This window comes from Anser cygnoides, chromosome 2 (assembly GCF_040182565.1).
Source record: "Anser cygnoides isolate HZ-2024a breed goose chromosome 2, Taihu_goose_T2T_genome, whole genome shotgun sequence".
In the NCBI taxonomy this organism is placed as follows: Eukaryota; Metazoa; Chordata; class Aves; order Anseriformes; family Anatidae; genus Anser; species Anser cygnoides.
In genome coordinates, this window is record NC_089874.1 from 149,025,383 (window position 1) to 149,047,154 (window position 21,772).

General features: G+C 40.7%; 1 protein-coding gene across 2 annotated transcripts; it reads left to right on the forward strand.

The window, feature by feature from the left end:
* The first annotated feature begins 5,633 nt into the window (after positions 1–5,633).
* On the forward strand, positions 5,634–21,113 carry MED30 (mediator complex subunit 30). 2 transcript variants are annotated; one of them, XM_048071317.2, is made up of 5 exons: positions 5,634–5,711; positions 5,814–6,009; positions 7,220–7,378; positions 11,307–11,417; positions 20,874–21,113. In XM_048071317.2, exons 2-5 carry the CDS (start codon positions 5,836–5,838, stop codon positions 20,967–20,969), a joined length of 540 nt encoding a protein of 179 aa, XP_047927274.1. In that variant the 5' UTR covers positions 5,634–5,711; positions 5,814–5,835; the 3' UTR covers positions 20,970–21,113. The 2 variants fall into 2 exon arrangements, with proteins under 2 accessions (XP_047927274.1, XP_013040504.2); XM_013185050.3 differs by lacking the exon at positions 20,874–21,113 and adding an exon at positions 13,268–20,867.
* Positions 21,114–21,772: the final 659 nt, after the last annotated feature.

Here is a 21,772-nt window from a genome sequence, read left to right on the forward strand (position 1 = left end):
CCCTGAAGAAAAAAAACACACCTTTGCACGCCTGCTTATAATGTTAATAGCACTTAAGCAGTCAAACCACGGTGCACACTAGTTTTTCTCCAGTATTAACTACTGTGCCATCCAACACAAAGTCGTTTGTCACCAGCATTGGTTTAACAGCTGCAGAAATATAATTAGTCCTTCCATCTCTGTCCCACTGGGTACCAGTCACTGCTTCGGTGGTCTCTTTGGATATGTTTCTGTCCTCTGCTGGACAGAGGTCAAGTTTTCCAGAAGCTAGTTGCTTGTATAAATTACAGTGCACATATTTTACATCTCATTGTGATGCTTCCTTTTGCAAGCATCCGCTTCTTTGCAAATGTTCCATTTCCAAGCCGTTTTTGTGCAAGCCCCAGGAGAAACCATCAGACGAGCATGCTGAAAATTCATCCATAGGCATCATTAATGCACATCTGGCTGATGAAGACGTACAGTTTATATGAACTGCAATTTGGAAAGCCTCCTTGTCCAAACAGCTAGTCCCACAAGACACCATTTGCTCAGGAAAAATAGGACCGGGGGAATATGCTGAATGTCCAGCACAAGAAGTCACACACAGCCAACAGCTACTCTGGGGCAAAAAAGAAAAATTTGACACTGTTGTGTTTGAATAATTTGCACTGTCAGCGTTTGGAGCACCGATACAGCTGGAGGCTGTGAGAGACGAGCTGGATAGTGAGCGACCGAAGGAGATACCAGCTAGTGGGCTTGGGTCTAAGGGCACCATGCCGAGATCATGTTGGGACTCTCAGATGTCTCTTCAGAGACAAGCAACTGGGTGGCTGCAAAAGCAAGAAGATGGTAAGAATGAGACTGCTGAATTGGGATACCCTGGGGAAAAAAATAATAAATAAATACATATATATATATATATCAGGCACTTCCTTTAATTTCTTCCTTTGTTCTTCTGTCACAGTTATACTGAGAGTGCAGACTACCAGCCATAATGGGCCACCGTGTGAAACATGGGGAAAGATATTTCAACAATCTTCACGCCAAAACAGGGAAGATGAAACAAGTTCTACGGTGTTTAAAGGAGCAACATTTCTGAGACGAAGGTCAGAAAGAAAACTTTGGAGAGATAGAGAACATACCTGCCATGCTCAAGAAATGGAACTGCAGGACCCACTGCAAAAGGACAACAAAAAAACAAGCTACTGCATGCTTTAAGCCCCCCAAATGTACACTGAACTATCACACTTCACCTGATTTAGCTATCAGGCAACAAAGCTTGCAAAGTTTACTGTGTTCTCATATTATGGGAAATGGATGTGACCGAGTTATGCAGGCAATGCGGGTCCTGAGAGTATCTATCCTGTAAGGGAACCTCACAGAGCCATTCTGAAATTCAGAGTTTTACAAATCACTTTGTTAACTCTGTGAACACACAGAGGCTGGGCTATGGCAAACCACTTAAGTTGGTTACCACTTGCATTAAACCCAGGAGCCACGACGCTTACCCTGCATCTTTCAGCCTTAGCAGAAGGTGCCAACAACATATAGCAAACACACACAAGCTTGCACAGGGGATATGCAGAGAATGAAGGAGAAAAGAAGCAATCAGGGAGGCTTCCACATTGATCTCTTGCAGTTCTTTTCCTGCCTGCAGCAGAGGCTGTGTGACAGAAGCACGTAATGGCAGGGTGGTTATAATTGCTCCATTGACAGCTTGCCCTCCGTCCAGAAAACTGCTGTACACAGCCTCTGCTGAGCAAAGGCCTGGAGTACTGACCTGTGCTCTGAAGCCTGGGGCTCCCATCTGATTTAATTTATCCCATCCTACCTAGCCGTGCTGTGGATGGTCTTGCTTTCCTGTAAATTGCTGCCTTCACAGATCATGGAGATACTTGTTTGCGTGGGGAAACCAACACTGCAAAACAAAACAAAACAAAACAAAACAAAACAAAACAAAACAAAACAAAACAAAACAAAACAAAACCCACAGGCACAAAAAGCAAATCCCCGCTCCACCTCGCCTAATCACAGTCCTTAAATGTTTCCTTTGGCCTATAAACGCGATCTTTGTTGAATTAAACCCTACCCAGTTTTGCCATCTGTGTTGGCCACAAACACTCTAAAGAAGTTACGTGCGGTGCTGCTCTCTGTCACAGCCTGGTAACAGCAAAATCGTGCCTTGCCTGCTTATTGTTGGCAAAGGTTCCAGAAAGTCCTATTATTTCTCCTTGAATCCGCACATAAACACTGACTGGGACAGGACTGAGAATGAAAGTCCTTTCCTGGTTAACACATTTCCCCCAGGCCCATCTGTCACCCTCAAAGCAGCATCGAAGCGCGGCTGCTAAGAAATACTGCGAGGGGACCTGGGAGGGAGCGTGCTCTTCTTTAGTCAAGGAAAACAGATGATGGTCCAGGAATTCCACCAGTTCTGTTTATTTTTAAATAGAATGATTCAAATTGCCTTGCAGGCACTGAGTTACAGAAAATTGTTTGAAAGAAAACAACAGTTTTCCTCTTGCCTTACTACTGAGGATTTTTTGCTTTCTTGACAGAACAGAGCCATGAAAACTTTGGAGCTGCTCACAGTTTGAGTTGGAACCTCTTAAAATATAAAAAATATAAAATCATAAGCCATTATTATTGTGAACATGACACTGACCTCGTTACTCTTTAAAGAGTTCTAATTACAAATTTAGTTTAAACCTCTTTTGACCAGGTTACATGTAGACGTATGTTGTTATTTTATTTTATTTTTTTTGGTAGCTTCTCTACAACCCCGTGTAGGAAGAAAGAAGACAGGGATTTGACACTGTGTCATGTTTGGCAGGGGCTGCGGCATCCTAAGACACTGGTTGAACTGATGCCATGGAAATTGAAGTGGATGTGAAAGATGGACGGCCTGATCTGGACACCTTCCAGATGAAAGCACTTGGACCAAACTGAAGACAGACAAGGCAGCTTAACCCATTTATTTTAGAAAGCAAAATATTTATTCATCTTCTTCTCATCCAAACAAGAAAACGTTCCTTATCTGAAAGGAGGAGATTCCTTTGTCTGGGAGTGAAAAATCAGACTTAGATAGTTCCACAAATTGGCACCGGAGAACGTGAGGCCTCCTAGCAACGTTCTCCAGCACCCTCCGCATGCAGACTTGGCTCCGCATTTCCCCTGCCTACTGCAAGCGGCAGTCACACACTTCGGTATATGACAGTATCTGGAGTCTGTGTCTGGCAGCCCTGAATAGTAGGTGGTCTGAATCGCTCGCTGCTCTCGGGAACTTAAGATGCCATCGGATTTGGAGCAGCAAGTTAAGCAGTGTGAACAGAGCTCTTGGGCATACAATCAAAAGAAGAAAACATTATCCTTTGTGCTCAGCTCTTGAACAGTTCTTGCATCATTTCCTTAATGTACAGTAAACTGAGATGCAAGCCCTCACATAAGCCCTTAGAAACTCTCTGGGGGCTGCTTTTCCCAAGCGTTGTCTAGCCAGACACAGTGGGATATTCTGTTCCTGTCTGAAAATATCTCCCTCTTATTTTTATGAGCAATTTTTTTTCAATCAGTTCAAGAAACCACTTTTGTATTTTTGATGTTCAGATTTTGTTAAAATACTTTGTAATTATTTACAATGTGCTTTGGCTAAAGGAGCATGCTGTAAAGAGCATTTAGCCAGCAAAAAGCTTCAGTGTGGGGAATAGAGCGGTGTTTCTCCTCATTAACCTGTTTCTGGGGAAAAAAAATGCCTTCTGCAGCAAAATGCCTCTGACAGCAAGTTTGTACGGTTCTGAGTGTTCCTTGACTGCTTTCTTCTTTAACAAAAGGTGTATATTATGAGTCAATTCTTTTTTTTTTTTAAACTGCATTACAAATGCAATGCATTTCATACAAAAGATCATTCATAACATCAGTTTTAATACAATACAACTACAATAAATGCCCTCTTCCGCATTTTCAGGCACTTATTGTCAAAACCACTCCGAGTTTTAGGTAAGACCTCAATTGCAAAAAGAGATACTTTGACACCAATTTTGCTTATGAAGAAATTTGCTTTTTATTATAAAGACAGACAATAAGCAGTAGGTACTGTATAGTCTATTCATACCTATCAGTCCTCACAACCCCTTCCCTGTTTCTTTTATAGGGTGTTTCTTTTTCCTTGCACAGAAAGCATTGTCTGTTCTTTGAAACTGTACCAACTATGCTAGTGTAGCATAAGCAGAGAAGGTAGACAACACAGAAGTGTTTTATAGCCATATAAATACTGGGATAGGGGAAGGCCTCTATCCTATTTTGTTTCTCTGTTAACAAGAGTACCAATTCAAGATGTAGTGGTATGCCTATAGACGTATAAAATTAATGTAGGTGTGTCTATGTCCAGATATACCATCTATAAACACACAACTGATAATTTATCAGTGTGACCTATCAAAATGGTATGAGCAAACCCTTGCCAGCATTAGCTACAGGGGTAGCCTGCTACAGAGAAAGGCTTAGAGAAAGAGAGCTGAGGCTGGTCAGCCTGAAGAAGAGAAGGCTCTGGGGTGACCTCATTGCAACCTTTTACTACTAGAAGGGGACTGATAAAAAAGATGGGGAGAAACTCTTTGCTCAATCAGATAATGACAGGACGATGGGGGATGGTTTTAAACTAAAAGAGGGGAGATTTAGATTAGAGGTTAGGAGGAAATTCTTCACTCAGAGGGTGGGATGAGGTAACGTCTGTGGTTGCTGTCTACCTAGATTTTAGTAGCGTTTGATGCTGGACGAGGCTCAGGACAGTCCTCATTGCTCTCTACAACTGCCTGAAAGGAAGCTGTGGGGAGCTGGGGGTCAGCCTCTTCTCACAGGTAACCAGTGATAGGACTAGAGGGAATGGCCTCAAGTTGCACCAGGGGAGGTTCAGGTAGGAAATGAGGAGACACTTCTTCTCAGAAAGAGCAGTCAGGCACTGGGACGGGTTGCCCAGGGAGGTGGTGGAGTCACCGTCCCTGGGGGTGTTCAAGGAAAGGTTGGACGTGGTGCTTGGGGACATGGTTCAGTGGGTGGCATTGGTGGTAGGTGGGTGGTTGGACCAGGTGATCTTGAATGTTTCTTCCGACCTGAATGATGCTGTGATTCTCTGAGGCCCTGGCACAGGCTGCCCAGAGAAGCTGTGGATGCCCCATCCCTGGAGGTGCTCAAGGCCAGGCTGGATGGGGCTTTGGGCAGCCTGGTCTGCTGGGAGGTGTCCCTGCCCATGGCAGGGGGTTGCAACTGGGTGGTCTATGAGGTGTCTCCCAGCCGGAACCATTTTATGACTCTAGCGCTACACGTGTGGACATGTTAAGGCTCTGACCTAACTTTCCAACCCCAAAAACTGAGCTGCAAGACTCCGGGCGGGCACACCTGGGTTCTAATTTATCTGTAAGATCCAGACAAACGCAAAAACTGCCCCCAAAACCACGACAAGCTCCCACACCACCGCCGCCCCCGACAGCGCAGCGCAGCGCAGCGCAGCCCCGCCCGGCCCGGCCCGGCCCAGCCCAGCCCAGCCCAGCCCAGCCCAGCCCCACCCGGGGCACCCGGGGCCCCCTCAGCGCCCCCTCAGCCCAACGGGCACCACCCGCCCCTCGCCCCGCCCCCCTCCCCCTTTTGTATTTCGTCACTTCCTCCGCGCTTCCGGGTGCCGCCGAGCGCTTCCGCCCGCGCGTTGCCAGGGCAACGCGGCCTCGGCGGGCCCCGCGGTGTGTGGGGCCTGTCCGCGGGCGGGGCGGTGGGGGGGGCTCCGAGGCTTGTTATGACAGGATCAATTAATAATTTAATCATTCCGTCTTAATTTTAAACAGTGGGAGCGGTCCGCCGGCGGAGATGTCAACTCCGCCTCTGGCCGGGGCGGCGATGCCCCCCGGGGCCTTCTCCGGGGCGCAGGCCCAGGCGGCGCGGGAGGTGAACACGGCGTCGCTGTGCCGCATCGGGCAGGAGACGGTGCAGGACATCGTGTTCCGAACCATGGAGATCTTCCAGCTCCTCAGGAACATGCAGGTCAGGCAGCTGCTGCCGGGGTCGCTTGGTTTAGCGGTCCTCAGTTCCCTTCCTAGTGTTTTCACTACCAAGTGTGTCTGCTTGGGGATAGTTAAGGGTATTTACATGCATGACTAGATCATAGGGGGGTCTAGGTTGGACATGAGGAGACATTTCTCCTCAGAAAGAGCAGTCAGGCATTGGGACGGGTTGCCCAGGGAGGTGGTGGCGTCACCGTCCCTGGGGGTGTTCAAGGAAAGGTTGGACGTGGTGCTTGGGGACATGGTTTAGTGGGTGACATTGGTGGTAGGGGGGTGGTTGGACCAGATGGCCTTGGAGGGCTTTTGCAGCCCTAATGATTCTAAAGTCATAGCGCTTTGAAAAGAGAGTGGTGGTTGGAGCAGTGTGTGCTGCTGTATATTGAGGGAACATGGAGAATGTTCAGAAATGACGAATTGTTATTTTTGCCCACTGTAAATGTGCTCTAAATACACTTGATATTCATGTTTTCCTTTAAGAATAGTGAAGTGTATTTATATGCCATTTACTTTTCTGTGTTTTTATTAACCTCCGGGGAGTAATTTTAGAGGAATTGTCATTGATCAGTGATTTCATTCTTCTATAATGTTTTCCACCAAAACTTTGTGACGTTTTTCATGTTGTTAAAGCGGACAAAATCCTTGTTGTAGTTACTTACTGAGAAAACGTACAAACCTGGGGCACGTTTCTCTGCTGAGAGCAGAAGTGCTCGCACTCAGCCTCAAAGATAAACATGCAAGTGATCCCCCCTGTTCCCTATGTATTTTCATGTCTTTGGAAGTTTCCTTTTGTAATTATTTTAGGTACAGATACGTTATTTGCTAACTTTGAATTTGCTTTGATTGTCTGAACTGTGACCAGACGTTGAATCGTTTCTTGACGCAGAGTATAATACTCAGGTAACAGCAATGCTTAAGCATTTTGAAGGCGTTCATTGAAAGTTCCAGAGGGACTGACAGTGACCAACATGTAGAATACGTGAAGCTCTTTGAGAGTAGTGATTTGGTACGTGAGATGTGCAGAGAAAATACAGAATTGTACCAAAAAACAAGAGAAATGTCAGTGATTTTTATGGGAATAGTGTGATTATCTTTTTTTAAAATGTACAAAAAAATCCTCAAATTTATTTTTAGGTTATTTAACTCCTATGAGAGAAATATTTTTAATGTTTTTGGGTTTTGTTTCCTTTAAGTTACCAAATGGTGTTACTTATCACACTGGAACGTATCAAGACAGACTGGGAAAGCTGCAGGAACACCTCCGCCAGCTATCAATACTCTTTAGAAAACTGAGATTAGTCTATGACAAATGCAATGAGAACTGTGCTGGGCTTGATCCTGTTCCCATCGAAGTAAGTAGCCGTCTATATGTACAAATAACAACTCAGAATCACCGCGCTGTGTTTAGCATATCATCCCTTCTCACGGGTTGCATCAGGCTTGGAGCAAACAGGTTTTAAGTGAGACTGGAATACTTCTGTGGGCTGAATCCTGTTTATTGTTAGGAGCTGTTTGAAAGATGGCGATGTTAGTGTGAAAGTTTCACCAATTCTTACCACCTGGAAGAGGTTCAATTTTGAAATCAAACTTCATTTAAATTTGTAGCCTTTTTCCTCCTTTCTCCTCAGGCCTCTTTTCTGATTCAGTGATATTTTTCCCCTAGGAAAAAGGGTCTTTTTTTTTTTTTTTTAAGAGGTTGGTTTAGTCTGCTTTAAGCCCTCACCTGCTTGCCTGGTGGCCTGAGTTATGAGGATTATTATTCCCTTGCTCTGCCCATCAGCCTGTGCCTTCATAGTTTCCTCACTTAGCTATCCTTAACCTTCTGAGCCAATGTGAACCAAATCTGAAAGTGCAGTGGTGGTGGGAAAGGTAACAGCAGAATACTTAAGTAGGATTGGCCAAAGGTTTTTCGTAATAAAAATGCTTTTTCTAGTAAAATCAAAATTTATTTTCCCCCCTTATAAGTTGTTTATGATTCTTTGTAATACTCTTAAGCCTGTTTTATGTTATGATTTGAATTCTTACAGCTCTTTATCAGCCAAAACTGATGATCTTTAATTACTGACCTCTGGATTTAGAGGCTACTGTATTGACTTCTGATTGCCCACTGAGTATCAACCATTTCAACGTAATGTTTTATATTTGAGTTCCTTCACTGCATAGGAATAAAGAAATGGAGTCCATTCTTTGCAGACCGTTCTAGACCAGTAATGTCCTTCATGTCCTTCTGTCAGCGGTCACTGCTGTGTGTTTCAGAGAAACTATGGGGGAGCCTTACAACAACTGAGGGAGTGAGATAACTTGTCCTTAAAAAAAAAACCAACAAAAACAAACACTTTATTCATGGTTTGTTAGAGTTGGCTTGTGTGCAAAAGCTTAATAGCTGTATCCCCTTTAGAGGCTTTCAATCTGTCTTATTTTCACGTACGGTTGGGGAGGTTGCTCTTTTCCTCTTTTATATTATAAGGTCTCAGTGATAACCTTATGCACAGCAGAGTTTTTATATCAACAGTTGGACGACTTCTTTTTCCTTTTATCTGCTTGGTCTTTGCTGCTCTGAAGTTAATGCCCAATTCCTCATGTTTTATGAGTTAGGGTGAATGAAAGTGTCACATCGTTTATCTTGATCTGATTTCTTAAATTCCTATTTCGGCTTTTAAGTGATAGTCTCAATCATATTGTTTAATGACTGACATTCTAACCTTATCTTTGAAGAATATCAACAAATCTCTTCTTTAATCAGTCAAATTATTTAATGGCTTTTCCCTTTCACTTAACTGATTCCTGACTCACTAGTGGAATAGATGTATGCTGCTCTTCCTTTTTTTTTTTTCCAGTTATTAACCTTCGTGTGATACTGCAATGAACAAGACAATTATTCTGTGGCTCCCTGTCTAATTCTTTAGCAATCGGTGTCTGACAATACTTATGTGCAATGCCTTTGTTACTGATCTTTTTGTCTTGTAGTTTTGAACTTTTGTTTAACTTTTGTTGGTTATGAAAGGGTGTAACATATATGTCCATATTTCCTCAACCTGTCTTCTTCCCTTAAATTTCCAACATATCTCTGCATATCCTGGAACATGGGCAGCCAGTGATAGGGCAAGGGGGAAGAGTAGTAAACTGAAAGAGGGTAGATTTAGATTAGATATAAAGCAGAAATTCTTCACTGTGAGGGCGGTGAGGCCCTGGCACAGGCTGCCCAGAGAAGCTGTGGATGCCCCATCCCTGGAGGTGTTCAAGGCCAGGCTGGATGGGGCTTTGGGCAACCTGGGCTGGTGGGAGGTGTCCCTGCCCATGGCAGGGGGTTGGAACTGGGTGATCTTTAAGGTCCCTTCCTACCCAAGCTGTTCTATGATACGCAGCTAATCAGTGTCAGTGTTTGTCACTGCACTTCTTCCTGAGTAGTCTATAGTAACTGCAAAATCAGGTATCTGCTTCAACAATTGGTGTCAGGTATATTAATGTAACTCCTATTTGCTGTGCAATAGCAGGCGTATATTTTTAGCTGCGCGTTATCCGTTTTATTGCAGATGGTGTGCAGGAGTTTGCTAGTTTGCTGTTTAATGCAGAGATCCCAAGGCAAGCCCTCTGAATGTCCAGGCTATAAAACTTAGTTTTACGTTACACCTTTCATAACCTACATGAGGTATCTCCACATAGAGTTGAGAAACTACCTAAAACGTTTTGTTGTTTTCTCTCTCTTATTTCCTATTTGCATCTTGTTTATGGCAAGAAATTCTGTCCTTACATTCTATCAATAAAATCAGTGCCTATTAATATTCCTTAGTCTATTAATATTGATATTAAAATGTTATATTTCTTTCATTACTACATGCTATTAGTTTAATAGGTATTCTTATTGACTTCCTTTTAACCAATGTAACAAGTTATAAGATGATTGTGAAGCAGATCTCGTTACAAAATTCCCTCTCTAGAGAGAATTGCTTTATTTGTGTATTAATTGTAGTTCTTCGTTTGAATTCCTAGCTTTTCTGATAGATGGGAGGTTTTTAGGGGATAACATTCCATCTACTCTGGATGTATGTTATTTTTCCATAAGTGAGAGAAGGAGCTTTTTCCAGGAGTACATACTGGCTACACTACGTTTGCTTTATAGTATGGAGATGCAACAAGTTGTGAGCCTTTACTAATTTTTCATGGCCAAGCTTAGTATGGTACTTTTTGTCCATTTTGAGAAGCTTCATGAGAATGGTCTGATAAAAGCTTGTGTAGAAGATAATTCAATTTTCAGTGAGTTACACACAGTTACAGCACATCAGAATGCTGAAGGACGCAGCTGAAGGCTTCATAATATTACACCTCAACTTAAGCAACAAGTTAACGTGTATTTGATGAGCGACACGTCCCCTGGCTTTTGGGCTAATGTCTTCTTGCTCATTTGCATGAATTACTTGTCTTTCATTTGTCTGTGATACATACGTATATTAACAAGGGTGTAATTTTGCTATCAGTTTTAGCTTCTCGCAGTTCAGGATGGAAAAATAGACTGTTAGACTGTAGACTTTGAGTATGTATGTTATATATAAAATGTTACAGCTTATAATTATTTTTTGAATAAGATGTTAGCTTGCGAATGTTTTGACACAAAGCGTGTATTTGTTTTCTATCTAGTACATTTACTGATCCTTCAGTTTTGTTGTTATGGAAAGGAACGTACATTAGTATTCATTTAAAAATTCTTTATCAAAGGTTGGCTTTGTAGAACCTTATAAAAAAAGACAGTGTGTTACATGCCTGAGGAGATCCCAGTGGAAAATCCTTACGGAGAAACTCCTATTAGGTAACTGTGGGTCTGGTTTCAAGAATAGCCAAACAGACACCCACTAAAATAGTAAGTGATAATTAGGGTATTAACCAAGTAGCTAATCTGCATGTGTAAAGCCAGTCATAAATTATGTTTAGTGCATCACTGAAATAATTGACAAAAATGGTAAGTTCACCATTGTGTTATTTCATGGTGTGGAACAGTAAATTTTAAAAACAAAGTCTATAGAGTTCAAGAATACAAGTATTACTTGTGATAAACATCTTAAAAAGCTAATACTGGGTTGTGCCTGCACTTGTGAGATGACTTAGGTCTAGGCCTTTGGTTTGGAGGTGATGAAGGAAGGCTTTCTCCACTCCTTTCTTTTCAGGAAGTTTGAGCCTTTGGAGAAAATATTAGTAATTTATACATCTCCTGTTTTCATTTTTTTTCTCTTCCTTTTCCCCTCCCTCTTTTTTTTTTTTTAAAGCTGATGTTTCTTGTCTTCTCAGCAACTTATTCCGTATGTTGAAGAAGATGGCTCCAAGCACGATGATCGTGGTGCCGCTAGTCAGCTTCGTTTTGCTAGTGAAGAGAGAAGGGAAATCATGGAAGTAAATAAGGTAAGAAAGTTTTAAATTGACTTACATAAAACAGAAAATGTTGCTTGGATTTCTAGCCTGCTGCACCGAAGGCTGTATGTGTGATGACTACCATCAAACTTCTTGCATGTAACTTTCAGAATTGCCGCTAGTAAACAAATTCTTCTGGATGTAGCTCTTGCTGTAGATTTTAGATACCATAACAGTTTTAACCTGTGGCTCTTTTTAATATATATTCTTCTGAAATGGTATATTGAGTTTATGGTTAGCCCACTAGATGTTGGTAGTACAGATCAAAGAATGGTTTGGGTTGGAAGGGACCTGAAAGACCATCTGCTTCCAACCCCCCTGCCATGGGCAGGGACACCTCCCACCAGACCAGGCTGCCCAAAGCCCCATCCAGCCTGGCCTTGAGCACCTCCAGGGATGGGGCAGCCTGTGCCAGGGCCTCACCACCCTCATGGAGTTAGAGTTAAGGTGCCTGTTGAACTTACTTCACTCCAAAACTTTTATTGTGCAAGTACATAAAAAATGAGTATTAAACATCAGGTATGTAAATATTACAATATGTATTGGTAGAGAATTTTCAGGGTTACTTTCTATATTTTGTCAGTTCAGGAAAGAACGTTTCTTTTGTTAAGTACAGCATTCATAGAATCTTGACACATTCAGAAAAAATGTGCCACATGTGATAAAGATGCTGTTAAATTTTTATTTCGAGTGGCAGTACGCATTTGAGTACAATTACTAAAGATGAATTCAAATCTAAAAATAAATATTCTATAGTAAATGCTAATATAATATTGAGATTAAAAATAAGTAGTACTACCAGACCACAATATTGAGCAGTGTTCCTTCAGTCTGTAAAGTACAAAGACAGGATTTTCTAAATATTTGTGTAGCTGTAATATCTGTAAATTCTTGTTAAAAGGCAGGCATAATCTACCAAAACAACAGAAGAAAGGAAGTGAATGTCTAAAATAAATCTTCTTGCAGAGAATAATTGGTGGATTTTTGTCTTTTTAAATATTTCCAATATTTTCATTTGTCTTCAACAATTAGAGTTGTACCAATTTTTTTAAAACCTATTTAGAAAAATTCATGCATATGGTACAAGCAAAAACGGGGACTGTGAATGTAGAGAAAAGCAGTTGTCAGCTTCACTGTTGTATTCTTTCTGCTGCATGCTGATGTAGCAGGGTTGTATATATTATATTGTATGTAATGTTATACTGTGAATTTATGCACATTTATTTGCAATATTTAAGTGCTAATAAGTTTAACTGTCCATATTTGCTGTGTTTTTGATAGTTTTATGACATGTTTTTGCCCTTGTTGTTGTACTTGTATGCTAATGTGTTTTTAAACCTCCTTGGTGTGATCTTGTGAAGAGAATTTCATAAATGTTTATGATGAGCCTTAAATCTTGAAAAGGTTGGTGGGGTTACAGGAGCATTAGTAGCAAATCAGCGATTAAGGATGTATTCAAACAGGCACTTAAATCTGGTCTGAAATCCTCTATTTACACTTAAATGCCTAACACCAGATTTTCAACAGTAAATTTTCAGAAGTTAGTTGAACTTTCTGTAGTGTTTTTGTGGACAAATACTTACCATGTACTGCAACAGAAATTTAAACTGCTTCTTTTTGAAACTGCACTGATTTCACTGATTTTTTTTTTTCCGTTCTTTTGTTTCTCCAATTTCCAAGACCAAATTTTAATCCATTACAGAACAGGAAGTGCTTTACTTTTCATGACTAGAAAGGAAACAATTCATACTTTTGCAAAGAAAATGTGGTAGAATCAGGTTAATTGATCTAATTTCTTTCACTGGCTGCTGGACTTAACAGCCCTCTCTGTTTCTTAACAGGCAGGCACTCCTGACAGCTTTTCAGTCCTCTGCAATATGTAACGTCCATCTCCAGCTCAGTTTTGCTTAATTTCTTTCAGCAAAATTTCAGTAATATAAAATGTTGATGAAAATGCTGTGACAGGGAAATCAGTGTGACAGGTGAAGAAGCTTTTTATATTCTTCACCTACTGTCTTCTCCCTGCAGCTGCTTGTCCCGCTCTCAGCTCACCCTGGTTGCTGTGGTGGGCAGTTACCTTTTCAGTCTTTCATGCTACTGGTATAAAAAAGCATTATTGCCTAACCCATCTGAATTCTTGGACCTTCCGTGCATGGGTCACTTAATTTTGTCCTTCTTGCTTTGACTTCCCAGTAAGTCTGATCTCTTTGGTGGCCCTGTGTGTGTATGAAAGACACTCCCCTGCAGTTGGAAGCACAAAGGAAACGAGTAGATCATATAAAACCTCGTGGCTCATGTATTCTCACACAAAGACGTGCCTCCTTCCAGGAACCACTGACTTGAAACGTAACAGCTCTGCTTTGCTCCAGCAGTTGTCCAGAGGAGGTGGGGGGGGACCATCGTGTGCTTCCTTTACTTCCTCCCTCTTGGGGCAGAAGAACCTGTTGATGCAGCAGTATTCTCAAATACTGCAGTAGCTTCTGATATCAGCTTACTGTCTAGTGACATCTTATTTATTCAGCTGCATTAGGCTTACATTTTAGGTCAGAAAGTTTAATGCCTTGGCTACGAAGTCCCTGTCCATTAATTAAAAACATAGATTAGTTTACAAGGTAATGAATTTCTGTCCTAGCAATTCAATAATATCCAGCAACTATAACTTTAAATGGAGCCTATTAGGCTTAAATCAAAAGGGACTTTTGCCATACAAGCAGTTACTAAACAGAACGCTTGTAAGTATGCACCGCTATTAGAAGGAAAAAAACAACACAAAACCAAAGCAAAACAAAAAGCTGTTTAGTCAGCACCAACTAGCTCTACCTTTTGTGTGAAACAATTCTCTCCTGTTCTTCCCAAAATTGTTGCTTATTCCTTTTATTGGTATTTGCTTTCTAGAGCTGTAAATTGGTGAGATGTTTCACTCTTTTTCTGTAATAAATAATTTACTGTTCCGGAATCAGTTTAGTTGTTGCATCGGTCTACTAATCCAAGTCCTGCAAGTTATTATTGAAGGTGATTATTATTTGCAACAATTGGCAGCTGTTACAAAAATGTACTCAATTGTCTTCATATCTGTAGATAATCTTCTGCCTACAGGTGTCTAACCGTACAAGTACGGCATCATCTGTAATATTTTCAAGATGTCAGGCTCAGGTCTTGTAGTACATTTAGCAGGACTTAAGACAGAAAATCAAATCTCAGAGTGAGAATGCTGTAATCTGTGTTGCTACATTTTCTTTACTGTTTGTGTTTAGAAATAAAGCAAATACAGGTCTGTTTTTTTCAGATGCTGCAGGTCTGGTTTCAAATGAGTACATAGGAAAACCATTGCATAATTAGTAGTCTCAATACATTTGTCTGAAAATGAAAAGATGTGAAAATACTGCTGACACGTTGCAGGTAGCCCTCCTGAAAATAATCGCATCTGATACCCTTAATGAATCTTTGCTAAGTGGTTAACAGTGATCTTGCTAAGAGGGGAAGAGACAATTTACAGGCTTCTGAGTTAAGTTGTTATGAATTTACCTCGGGGCTTTTTTGGTAACAAAACCATTGTGCACTGGAGCTGATGTTGTTTTGTGAGGTAGTCCTTAAAATAACAGCAATTTGCAACTAGGCTTTCTTCTCAGGGAAGAACTTTGCCTGAAAACTACTTTTTTTTTTTTTAATGCTGCGAACTTTTATTCTTTTAAAGCTATCCATCACCGTATTTGCATGTATTTTTAATTTGTTCTGTATTTGTAGAATTCTTTTCACCCCAAATGCAAATGCACACCAAGGAACCCTTCAGCGAGAGAGGAAGAATTGTTTACATGGGCACCTTCTCAGCACATTAATCTGCACAGTGCACAGTTCTTTGCCAGTTTGGGCACCCAAACTGGCTGTCTGCAACGACAGAACCCTAGAAGAATTTAGGCTCAGTAGGAGGTCTGGAGATTGCCTAAATCACATTCAGCGTGTCAGAAAGTTTCAAAAGGATCCTCAGGCCCTTTTCTGCAAAGCTGTTTGTATTCAGTCAGCCCTCGCCCTGTACTGTTGTTGCAGGAGTTTATTCTGTCTCAGGTGTGGGGTGTTGCCACTTGCTTTTGTTGAAGTTCCTGAGATAGGCATCAGCCTGCCTCTCCCACCTGCTGAGCTCCCTCTGAATTGGACATCCTAGCACTGAGCATATTGGCCGCTTCCCCCAGTTTGGTATTGCCCACAAACTTGATACGGTGATTAGGTCATTAAGTGTGAATAGGTCATTAACGAGAGTGTTAGGAGTACTGGCCCTGCTGTCAATCCTGAGAGACACCAGGAGTAACTGACTGCCACTTGGACGTAACACTGCGGATTGCAACACTTAGGAGTTCAGTAGTCTTGGTGGAAAACTGGCCACCTTATAAACTACCTACCCCAACCACATCTCACCAACTTGGCCACAACGATACTACGAGAGACTGTGTGTCAAAAGCCTTACCGATGTCTAAGCAAAGAAAATTTCCTGCTCTCCCCTTCGCCTCATAAAATTAGATAAAATAAAATTAGAAGAATCCCAGGTTTATCCATATTTATCCATAGTCTTCCTGTGACTTACTTTGATGCCTGTAAGTAGGCATTACACATCCGTGTGGTTTTTCGTGTTAAGAATGGAAATGTAACACCAAGGAATGTGGTGGAGAAGCACCGTAAAATGGATAATTCCATGAAAAGTTACATCGCTTACAGGTAAGCGTAAGGAAATAAGGCCTCAGACTTCATCGCTGAATGATGAATAATTACTGTAAAGGAAACATTTGACTAGTTTAATGAACACTCTTATTCCTCTTTGAGCAACACAGCAGTGGATACATGAAATTGCTGCCTGGCTCAATGTGCGTAAAGTACTGAGCATGTAGTGGAGCACAGGCTGTCAGTGGTGCCTCTGCTTTTTTCAGGAAGGTGAGCAGTTTCCTTCCACCTGTATGGCTTGGAGAGAGGCAGAAAACTCAATCTCTCATTTCCGTAAGGATAAAACAGCTGCCTATGAACAGCCTGTGATCAGAAAAAGCCGTAGTTAATGAACAATTAATATATTTAATTGTCCAGTGGTTACTGTTTCAGTGATTAATACTTTTTTTAACCACTTAAAAAATATATAAGTAGCTGGATGTGTGAAATTTGAATGGAAAGCATGCCTTGGTATACATCGAGTAGCCGTGATTTAGAATGTCACCTGGCAGCTGTAAGAGAGTTTGAGCAAAGTACTGATGCATTTTTCTCTATCACTTTTTTCTGTTCTGTGCACGTAACATTGCAAGTCTTCTGACTATAAAACTGAAGAAAAAAAAAAGGTTTTCCCATCTCCTCACTTCAGAGATTGCACTATGAAGGAGTCACTTAAAAAAAGAACAGTATAAATTGCCAGGGCAGGCAGTACTTGTTCTCACCTATCATAAACATTGCTTCTGTAAAAATTTCTTCTTTTTGACTTGCATGAGAAAGCAGAGGCTGTTGTCATCTTGATAAGACTTTCAACAATCACTTCATACAGTAATTTAATGGTCAGAAGTAGTGGAATACTCATGAAAAAGAAGAGGATACAAATTCTCCCAATAGTAGGGTGGTATTCAACAAAGCAAACAGTTATTTTTAAATCTCTGAGATTTATGCAAGTAAAGATACTACTATGATTAACATCTAATGCTCTGTTAAGTTGGATGCACTGCTGGACTTTACTGTTGCAGGTCTTGACCAGAGCAGGTATAAACTATAGCTGGCACAGTATTCAGAAGAATTATTCTTTTTTTTTTTTTTTTGGGTTAAGCAGAAGAGGTATCTTTAAAACACAGGCACATACCTTTGATATATTTTTACAAGCATCAGCTGGAATGTAATCTGACTCTTCCACAGTTTACACTATTGTCTTTGCTTGAAGAAGAGAATTTTAACAAATAGATTGAGTGCAGAATGAATCATGGTGATGTTTAGGTTTTAAAATCTGAAAGATAACTGAGCTTAATACGAGGAGAGAGATGGATCAGCGTGCAAAGGGAAGTTTTGATACATGTCTGATAGAAGGCTGTGGATTAGCCTAGACAGCACTGATTTCAAATGAAATGAAAGTGGACCAAAAATGAATTTAAGTCAAAAATTGATTTCAAAGTTGAAATTACTATGTCCTTCTGAATCCAAATCTGTATGAAACATGTCAAGTTGTTTATTGCGAGTTTCTCAAAAGATGGGTATTGTCTGGATATGTGTTATGGTTCTCCCTCTTTGTTTCACTTACTGCTTTTTGTGCTTATGTATGTGTTTTTGCAATTGCCCTACCTGACCTAAGCCTACTAAGGTCTGTTCGGTTGCTGAAGAGTGCAGTCCTTTCTAAGTGGCAATAATATTTGCAGCACCAGTCAAAGTGTAGGGGTAATCACATTGAAAATTAGTATCACCACAGAAAACCTCTCAGGACTGATCAGGGAGATCACCTTCATGATAGGCAACAACAGAATCATAGAACAGCCCAAGTTGGAAGGGACCCATGAGGATCATTGAGTCCAACTCCTGGCTCCACACAGGACCACCCAAAAATCAGACCCTGTGTCTGAGAGCGTTGTCCAAACACTTGAACTCCGGAAGGCTCGGTGCTATGACCACTGCCCTGGGGAGCCTGTCCCAGTGCCCGACCACCTTTTAGTGAAGAACCTTCTCTTAACATCCAGCCTGAAACTTGCCTGTCAGATACAAGGTGAATTTAGATCAGTGAAACTCATTATAAACTGCCTCATACATTTCTTCTATACCGTCTTAAAACAGATGCAGACAGAAGCTGCAGTATGTATGTAGGATGAAGTGCCTTTTCTTCTTTCGTACAGCCATTATTTCTGAGAGGTGGTCCAGAGTTCAACTAAGTCATTTCAGGAGAAGGAGGAAAGAGTGGGAGACAACTTGCAAGCAATCTGTTGAAATAAAAATTTGTCACCACAGCAGAAGCTTCTTACAGAACTTGACTGTTTCCCAAGAGGGCCATTTTGAACTTGCCTGTTCCCCAAGAAGGCCATTCCACCTCTCTTCCCAAGGCTAATTTGAGATGTTCTTATTGATTCAGCAAAACCTGAAGCAGAGGCCAGCACTGCCAGTGGCACAGAAGCTATCAATTTTGTAGCAGTTTGTGGTGGGGACCATGGTCTGTCAAAGACTGGTAACAAAGATCACTACGTGCATTTCAGCTAGGATACCATGCTCTTTCCTCCTCCCCATTTATTCTTTCTTCAGTCTTGCAGTCCAGACGTGGTGCTTCGTCTTAGATTTTTTTTTTCCTGTCTCTGGAAAAAGTAGAATAGAAGAGCTAAGAAAATAAAGCACCAAAGAAAAGGATCTAAAATTATCTTCAGATAGGGTGAAATTGTATACTACTTCTCTTTACAGACCCTTTGAAAACAAATGAAGTCCAATGTGAAGTTTCCCTTGTCTAGCATGGAGCAAAGATCAAGTAATTTACTATTTCATAACAGTTGCAGAAGAAATGAAAATAATTGTCTTCCAGAATGAGTCTTTTGGGCGTAACTTCTGTAAAGTTCATATGAGCATATCTACATAAAAATAGGTAAGAGTACAATTAGAAAGGGAGGGAGAGAGAACACAGTCTGCAATACCGAAGGTTAATGGTGCTTCTTTCTACCTGCGACTTGAATAATCATCGCTGATTGTTCAGCCTTCATTTGTATTGATGAAGGCTTTGAAAAATAGTGAAATGACATGCCCTCAGTATCGGTGAGTGGCAGCTTGCATTAAACTAGTAGTTTTGATGCAACATTCGCTGATTTCTCTGAAACTGAATGTTAAGGATGGCAAACAGAAATATCTTAAAATGTCACGGGTGTGAAAGTGCTTGTTTATCTCATCCCTCTTGCGCTTTCTGAAGCATCGAGATGTTATGTCATTGGCTTTGGAGGGAGACAAAATTCTGTCATTTGAATGTTGTCATAGCTACGTGCTTCTCAGTTGTCTTCTTGTCTTTAGGAGTTGGATCTGTGCTGTGTGTAGTGAAGTCTTGAATTAGCAACTGGAAAAGAAGGATTAGATAAATGCACAGTTACCTTTAAAATAGTTCTTAGTCTGTCAAATGCTTGGTTAGAACTCCCAAATTAGTGCACGTGAACTGACCTACATCTGTCTTACCTGCTTCTCAGGAGTCTGAAATTGAGTGTAGTCTCTATTTGCTTCCAGGGAATGTGTTCACCAAAGTCTGTGTTCAGGGATGTTTCCCTTTCTTGATTACTGTATTACTGAAGACCATTTTTACAGGTCTGAAGCGAATAGGCTTCCTTTTTTTTTTTTTTTTCCTCTCCGGACTTCTTTTCCATCTGACTACCCTGGCATCCCAAAAATATTGGTGTGTTGTTCACATCAAAATTCAGGACTCTGATTTTCAGCATACTGCTTTTTTTGTTACTTTTTTATCACGGTTACAGTTACTTTGGTTACGTTACTGATCTGAGGTATTCTTTTAATGTACTGCCATTTGTGTAGTGCAGAAGAACAAAGTTCTGTCAAACCTGAAACATTTTGAATGGTAGCAAGTCTTCCCTGTGCTTTGGCTTTACTTGGAACTCTGGACTTCCCTTATGAATAAGTAGTTTGATCTCTGATGTGAGAAGGCTGACATCTTATCAAATTTGAATGAAATGAAGGGCCTAGGTTTGTTGTTAACAATACACATAACTTAGTTCTTGACAGCTTTGATTTGAGCAGGAAAACGAATAAATCAGACAATAAATACGTGTATTATAGTGGAACATGAAAGGTAAGGGAGATTCTGCAGTGGCTTAATGCATTGATCTTTCTTCTGTAGAGACATAATTTTTGCGTTCTGGTTACTCACCCAAATAAAGGTGAGTCTGCTGTTCTGTCAAATGCTTTTTGCTTCCAAAAGCAAGTATCCAGTTCTAAAGAATTCGGCATACGTGGGAAGACAGGATTGCTTAGCACATCGGGATTGACCCACGCAGGCAGAAGGGCTGGAAAAGCTTGATTGGCGCTCTCTCTACTTTGTGCTTTCTTCAGACTTTGACTGTTAATACCTCACTTTTCTGAGCACCCAACTTATACAACATATATTAACATGAATTTTCCTGTTCCCTGACCTCTTTTGGTCTGAATTTTCAATTCCTTCTCCCTACATAAAGTGCTGCCTTTTGGACTTTGGTAAGAGAGGGCCAATCCCCCCAGGCTTGCACTTGTTGAAGGGATCAAGTGTTTTGATGCTAAGACTGCTGTGAAAAGAATCAGCATTCCCTCTCTAGCAAAGGTCATTAGTCTTGCTTGTATTTTGAGATTGTACTTTAAAGATAATGTATTATCCCACTAATGTTACCTTCAGACAGCTGGGAAAAAAGATACATGTAGCATTTCGTAACACTTTTTTTGTATTTCCGAGTGTACTATTGCAACTAATCACAAAAATTTTCTCATAAAATCTTCCCACAGAAACTGAAACAGAAGAATCAGCAGCTGAAGCAGATCATGGATCAGTTACGGAATCTCATTTGGGACATAAATGCCATGTTGGCAATGCGAAACTGAACAAAGAAAATGGAACTTTGTAATTGGAAAAGATACAAATTTGTTTGGATATGCTTAATTTTGTTTTAAGATTTTCTTTCCTACAACCATATTGAAGCAATATTTGAAACATCTTCAATATTAAAATGTTTTTTCTGTGATAAATGGTGTTGGCGTTGTTTTTACAAAAGATTCGTGTTACAGCTTGTACCTGAGTGATTCGCTTAGGGTGAATATAATAAATTTTGTAATTTATGGTAATAATTTGGATTGCTATGCAAGTTGGGACTATATAAATGAAGTCTTTCAGGATTTTTTTATAATACACTGAAATACACTGCTTTTAAAATCTGCATGCTGCTCTGCAGTGCAAACCACATCTATAGTAGAGAGGAAAAGTTGCAATGGAGAAAAGTAGCTCCAGTAAGCTACAGGACTGAAATAAATGATCAAATATTAGGATGGCCTATGTTTTCCTGTTGTAGGAACAGAAATTATAGGCTACTGTGCCTCCTGAGTTCATTTTATCCCATAGCCTATTACTGCATGCTTGCAGTATTAGGTAAATTGGAGCAAAATTCAAAAGCTACGTAAAACTACCCCTATCTTCTCATGGATATAGTAAGTCATTTTAAATGAAGATTGTATATATTCTCAAACCTTAATTTCTTCTGTAACTATAGGTTACCATTTCTTGAGTACTGCTCCTGACATTGTCAGGTCTAATATTCATATAGCATCCTGTGTGGTTAGAATACGTTTGTTTACTGAATTACACTGAGAAAAGATTTCATTAATCCTTTTCCTATGCCTTCCAGTCCCAA

What these genes read in the sequence shown, in the direction of transcription:
- MED30 (XM_048071317.2), top strand. Translation starts at nt 5,836, where the DNA reads ATGTCAACTCCGCCTCTGGCCGGGGCGGCGATGCCCCCCGGGGCCTTC. An exon ending in AGCTCCTCAGGAACATGCAG is followed by an intron (nt 6,010 to 7,219) that starts GTCAGGCAGCTG and finishes GTTTCCTTTAAG; the next exon opens with TTACCAAATGGTGTTACTTA. An exon ending in TTGATCCTGTTCCCATCGAA is followed by an intron (nt 7,379 to 11,306) that starts GTAAGTAGCCGT and finishes TTGTCTTCTCAG; the next exon opens with CAACTTATTCCGTATGTTGA.